Raw genomic sequence first — 6,737 nt, 5'->3', positions numbered from 1 at the left:
CTCACAACACAACCAAATACAGAAACGTCTGCAAATACTCACAACACAACCAAATACAGAAACACACTGCTAATACTCACAACACAACCAAATACAGAAACACACTGCTAATACTCAAAACACAACCAAATACAGAAACACACTGCTAATACTCACAACACAACCAAATACAGAAACACACTGGTAATACCCACAACACAACCAAATAAAGAAATGCACTGCTAATACTCAAAACACAACCAAATACAGAAACACACTGCTAAAACTCACAACACAACTGTGGCAAGGGGGGCGTGGTTCAGCGAGGTCTGCAGCGGGAGAGAGAGCCGCGGGACAAGCGGTAAGTGAGTGGATTGGAAGCAGATTAATAACACCTGTCTCTTGTTCTAGTAATGAGCGCGGAGAGGGAATAAAACCTCGGTGGAACCGGAGATCAAGGAGAGAGAGATCGGACGGTTGATACGAGCGCACAGAGACTGAGTTACCGGAAGCCGGAAGTGCCGACCCGGAAGTAATCGAGCGTCTATGAGAATCCACACCGCAGTGTGTGTTGTGAAGTTTATTACAAGTTTTGAGTTATAAATAAAGAAAGTATCAACCGTCCAGCCGACCCCCGTGTCCTCTTCCTTCCTTCCATTATCGAACTTACTACAGTGGTGCCGAAACCCGGGAAGGAAGTAGGACCGCGCCGCCGCCATGACAACACCAACGCCCTCCGCCACGCCGTTTGCGGACATCATCACCGCTCTCGCGGCCCTCCACCAGGAACAACACCAGTCCATGCTGGACCTGCGGGCGGACCAGGAGCGCCGTTTCGAGGCCATCGTCCGCGGCCAGCAAGAGGACCGCGAGAGGTTCCGGAGCTGGACAGCCCGGGAGGTTTGCACCGAAGCCGCCGGGCTCGCCAGCGCACCGGTCCACGTGCCCCTACATAAGATGGGGCCACAGGACGATCCCGAGGCCTTCATCGAACTGTTCCAGAAGGCAGCGGAGGCCTGCGGGTGGCCCCGGGCACAGTGGCCGGTGCGCCTCATACCACTGCTCACGGGAGAAGCCCAGGCGGCCGCTCAACAACTGCCGGTGGCGAACCTCCTGGATTATGAAGACCTAAAGAGGGCCATCATCCAGCGGGTCGGCCGGACCCCCGAGCAGCATCGACAGCGGTTCCGCTCGCTGGCGTGGGGTGAGGCCGGTCGGCCCTTCGCGATGGCCCAACAGCTCCGGGACGAGTGCCGCAAATGGCTATTGGCCGGTGGAAGCGACGTGGACCACATCGTCGATCTGGTGGTACTGGAGCAGTTCATCGCTCGGCTCCCCAGGAAGACCGCCGAGTGGGTCCAGTGCCACCGGCCCACGTCGCTGACGACGGCCATCAACCTGGCGGAGGACCATCTGGTGGCGTGCCCGGGGGTCGGCGAGCCCCTACTAACTTCTCCCTCTCTCTCTCCCCCCTCTGTCTCTCCTTCTCGCCCTGTCCCTCTCCCTAGGTCCCGCCCTCCAGGGCCCCCTCGTATTCCCCCCAGAGGTCGGGGTGGAATGGGCCCAGGGCAATACGGGAGTTCGAGGGCCCCGCCCAGGGGGGCGGGGCTGCTGGGGTCGGGCGGGGATAACGGTTCCGGTTCCACCCCCCCTCCGCGCTCATTTTCCAATCCACTCCCCGCCGCAGGGGCGGCGGGCAGGCCTGGGCTGGCCTGCTGGCGGTGCGGCGACCCGGACCATTTTGTGGACCGATGTCCGATGATGGACGTCGGGACAATGATCCGGGTCCCGGACTTCCAGCGGACCACCCCTGATCAAGCAGGAGAGTACCAAATTCCTGTGAGTATCAAGGGGGGTACATATCAGGCCTTGGTGGATTCCGGCTGTAACCAAACCTCGATCCATCAAAGCCTGATGCAACCGGGGGCATTGGATACAAGCCGCATGGTTAAGGTGCGGTGTGTGCACGGGGATGTGGTGGAATATCCGGTTGTCCCAGTCACGATACAGTTTAGGGGAGAAAATCATAGTGTTGAGGTGGCGGTTAGTCCCCACCTTCGGCATCCGCTAATTCTGGGGACAAATTGGCCCGCCTTTCCGGCATTATTGGGGTCGTTATGCGCGGATGCCGCTTGGGAGAACAAGGCTAGGAACGGGGCGATGCGAGTGCAGGTTGGCGAGACTGATGCGGGGCCCTCGGGAACCGCTTCAGAGGAAACGAGCGGGGTCGAGAGACTGATTCTCTCGGACCGCGATGACTTCCCTCTGGAGCAGTCCCAAGATGAGACTCTAAAACATGCTTTCCAACAGGTCCGCACTATCGACGGTCAGTCCCTTCAACCCGCCTTGCCCGTCACGTATCCTTATTTTGCCATAATTAAGGATAGGTTGTATCGAGTGACCCAAGACGCTCAGACAAAAGTGGATACAACCCAGTTGTTAGTACCAAAGAGCCGCCGGGAAATGCTTTTCCAGGCGGCTCACTCTAACCCAATGGCGGGCCACCTGGGACAGGCGGCCACGCTGAATCGTTTAATGACCCGATTTTTTTGGCCAGGCATTCACGACAATGTGCGCAGGTGGTGCGCGTCTTGTCCTGAATGTCAGTTGGTGAATCCCCTGGCCTCCCCAAAAGCGCCATTGCGCCCCCTTCCATTAATGCAGGTCCCCTTCGAGAGAATTGCGATGGACCTCATCGGGCCATTAGAGCGATCCGCACGCGGACATCGTTTTGCGCTAGTTATCGTGGACTACGCAACACGATATCCGGAAGCAGTGGCTCTCCGCAACATCTCGGCGAAGAGTGTTGCGGACGCACTGTTTCGTTTAATCTCCCGAGTGGGGATTCCGAAGGAAATCCTCACTGATCAAGGCACGGCGTTTATGTCACGCACGTTAAGCGAATTATACGGGTTATTGGGCATCAAATCGATTCGGACAAGCGTCTATCACCCACAAACAGACGGCTTGGTCGAACGATTTAATCGCACTCTTAAATCCATGATCCGTAAATTCGTACAGGAAGACGCCAAAAATTGGGATCTGTGGTTAGAACCCCTCTTATTCGCTGTGCGAGAGGTCCCGCAAGCCTCCACGGGGTTTTCCCCCTTCGAGCTTCTCTACGGACGACAGCCCCGTGGGGTGCTGGACGTCCTACGAGAAACTTGGGAGGAGGGGCCTTCTTTGGCCAAAAACGAAATTCAATATGTGCTGGACTTGCGAACAAAACTCCACACCTTGGGGCGGCTATCTAGGGAGAATTTGTTGCAAGCCCAGGACCGCCAAAGCCGGTCGTATAACAGGGGTACGAGACTACGCAAATTCACACCGGGAGAGAAAGTGCTTGTATTACTCCCGACATCGAGCTCTAAATTAATGTCGAAATGGCAGGGGCCGTTTGAGGTCGCTCGACAGGTTGGAGATCTCGATTATGAAGTGATACGGTCCGATAGGAACGGAGCACGACAAATATATCACCTCAATCTCCTGAAGAAATGGAATGAGGTCGAATCAGTGTTGTTGGCGACGGTGATCGGGGGAGAGGATGATCTCGGGCCAGAGGCGAGCATCAAAGCACAATCGGTCGCACTGGCCCCTGGGGGAGATCACCTCTCACCGTCCCAACTCACTGATCTTTCAAAACTACAGGCGGAATTCGCCGACGTGTTCTCGCCACTACCGGGCCGTACCGACTTAATTCAGCACCATATCGAGACCGAGCCGGGCGTGGTAGTTCGCAGCCGGCCGTATCGTTTACCTGAACACAAAAAAAAAGTAGTTCAGGAAGAATTAGGGGCAATGCTCGATATGGGAGTAATAGAGGAGTCCAACAGTGACTGGGCGAGCCCGATCGTTTTGGTCCCTAAAACCGACGGCTCGGTCAGGTTCTGTGTGGACTACCGCAAGGTGAACGCAGTGTCGAAATTCGACGCGTATCCAATGCCGCGGGTTGACGAGTTGCTTGATCGGCTGGGCACGGCTCGATTTTATTCGACATTGGACTTAACAAAGGGCTATTGGCAGATCCCCTTGTCTCCATTGTCCAAAGAAAAAACAGCCTTCACCACGCCGTTCGGATTGCACCAATTCGTCACGCTTCCCTTCGGTTTGTTCGGGGCACCCGCTACCTTTCAGCGCCTCATGGACAGGATTTTGCGTCCCCATGCCGCATATGCTGCTGCCTACCTGGACGACATCGTGATTTACAGTCACGATTGGCAGCGGCATATGCAGCATGTCCGGGCGGTCTTGAGGTCGTTGAGGGGAGCGGGGCTCACGGCCAACCCGAAGAAGTGTGCAATTGGGCGGGTGGAGGTAAGGTATCTGGGCTTCCACTTGGGTCATGGACAGGTGCGTCCCCAAATTGATAAGACCGCCGCAATTGCGACCTGCCCGAGGCCCAAGACCAAAAAGGAGGTAAGGCAGTTCTTGGGGCTGGCGGGATATTATAGACGGTTTATACCAAATTATTCGGACCTCACCAGCCCCCTGACTGACCTTACTAAAAAGGGGCTACCAGATACGGTCCAATGGACGGAGCCGTGCCAGCAGGCCTTCACCCGAGTTAAGGCTGCTCTATGTGGCGGGCCGCTTTTACACTCCCCTGACTTTTCTCTCCCTTTTCTGTTGCAGACTGACGCGTCGGACAGGGGGCTGGGCGCAGTCCTGGCCCAGGAGGTGGAGGGGGGAGAGCGGCCGGTGCTGTACATTAGCCGTAAGCTCTCGAAGAGAGAGGCTAAGTACAGCACCATCGAAAAGGAGTGCCTTGCCATCAGGTGGGCCGTTCTCACCCTCCGCTACTACCTTCTGGGGCGGGAGTTCACCCTCTGTTCGGACCACGCTCCTCTCCAATGGCTCCACCGCATGAAGGATACCAACGCGCGGATCACCCGTTGGTATCTAGCTCTTCAGCCTTTTAAGTTCCAGGTGGTCCACAGGCCGGGTGCTCAGATGGCTGTGGCCGATTTCCTCTCCAGAAATGGGGGGGGGGGGGGGGGCTGCAGGCCGGACGGCTCCCCGGCCTGAGTCGGGCGGTGGGGGTATGTGGCAAGGGGGGCGTGGTTCAGCGAGGTCTGCAGCGGGAGAGAGAGCCGCGGGACAAGCGGTAAGTGAGTGGATTGGAAGCAGATTAATAACACCTGTCTCTTGTTCTAGTAATGAGCGCGGAGAGGGAATAAAACCTCGGTGGAACCGGAGATCAAGGAGAGAGAGATCGGACGGTTGATACGAGCGCACAGAGACTGAGTTACCGGAAGCCGGAAGTGCCGACCCGGAAGTAATCGAGCGTCTATGAGAATCCACACCGCAGTGTGTGTTGTGAAGTTTATTACAAGTTTTGAGTTATAAATAAAGAAAGTATCAACCGTCCAGCCGACCCCCGTGTCCTCTTCCTTCCTTCCATTATCGAACTTACTACAACAACCAAATACAGAAACGCCTGCTAATACTTAAAACACAACCAAATACAGAAACGTCTGCAAATACTCACAACACAACCAAATACAAAAACATCCTGCAAATACTCACAACGCAACCAAATACAAAAACATCCTGCAAATACTCACAACACAACCAAATACAGAAACACACTGCTAATACTTAAAACACAACCAAATACAGAAACACACTGCTAATACTCACACACAACCAAATACAGAAACACACTGCTAATACTCACAACACAACCAAATAAAGAAACGCCCTGCTAATACTCAAAACACAACCAATTACAGAAACATCTGCAAATACTCACAACACAACCAAATACAGAAACATGCTGCTAATACTCACAACACAATCAAATACAGAAACGTCTGCAAATACTCACAACACAATCAAATACAGAAACATCCTGCAAATACTCACAACACAATCAAATACAGAAACATCCTGCAAATACTCACACACAATCAAATACAGAAACGTCTGCAAATACTCACAACACAACCAAATACAGAAACACGCTGCTAATACTCACAACATAACCAAATACAGAAACACGCTGCTAATACTCACAACATAACCAAATACAGAAACATGCTGCAAATACTCACAACATAACCAAATACAGAAACACGCTGTTAATACTCACAACACAACCAAATACAGAAACATCTGCAAATACTCACAACACAACCAAATACAGAAACATCCTGCTAATACTCCCAACACAATCAAATACAGAAACATCCTGCTAATATTCACAGTGCAACCAAATACAGAAACGTCTGCAAATACCCAGAACACAACCAAATACAGGAATGCACTAGTAATACTCACAACACAACTAAATACATAAACGCCCTACTAATATTCACAACACAACCAAAGACAGAAACACACTGCTAAAACTCACAACGCAACCAAAGACAGAAAAGCCCTGTAAATACTCACTTATGATTAGTTTTGTGGTCCAGGGTCACATGTTTTAATTTTGTTTTCTTTTTTTTCTTTTTTGTCTGTGATCCAAAGCTGAATTTGTGCAAGTAAACAAGTGATGAACTTTGCTGGGACATGCTTATTGTCCAATGTCTCATCAGTGGTTTTGTCGATGGCCAGAATTTTTTTTCTTCTTTTCTTCTTTATTTTAACAAACTGATTGTATGTGTGTTTTGAGTATTTCTGTGTGTTGAGAGTATTTGCTACACATGTTTTCAAACTGACAAAGATGTTTGCTTAATTGGCTTGTGTTTTATTCTATTTGCTTGTGTTTTCCTCATTGCAGTGTGCTAAGCTCTCTCAGCCACCATACTTTTGAG

At 52.2% G+C, this 6,737-nt stretch overlaps 1 protein-coding gene across 1 annotated transcript; it reads left to right on the top strand.

Moving 5' to 3' along the window:
• Positions 1-297: 297 nt before the first annotated feature.
• LOC137038772 (uncharacterized) lies at positions 298-5,379 on the top strand. The gene is made up of 2 exons (XM_067413651.1): positions 298-1,818; positions 5,134-5,379. Exons 1-2 carry the CDS (start codon positions 697-699, stop codon positions 5,134-5,136), a joined length of 1,125 nt encoding a protein of 374 aa, XP_067269752.1. The 5' UTR covers positions 298-696; the 3' UTR covers positions 5,137-5,379.
• The last annotated feature ends 1,358 nt before the right edge of the window (positions 5,380-6,737 follow it).

The sequence above is a fragment of the Pseudorasbora parva genome, chromosome 13 (genome assembly GCF_024679245.1).
Source record: "Pseudorasbora parva isolate DD20220531a chromosome 13, ASM2467924v1, whole genome shotgun sequence".
NCBI lineage: Eukaryota > Metazoa > Chordata > Actinopteri > Cypriniformes > Gobionidae > Pseudorasbora > Pseudorasbora parva.
Note: the sequence above shows the minus strand (reverse complement) of the source record. Positions and strands in the feature narration are given on the sequence as shown.

Excerpts from the sequence above, each read along its gene's own strand:
- LOC137038772 (XM_067413651.1), top strand. The coding sequence starts at position 697 with ATGACAACACCAACGCCCTCCGCCACGCCGTTTGCGGACATCATCACC.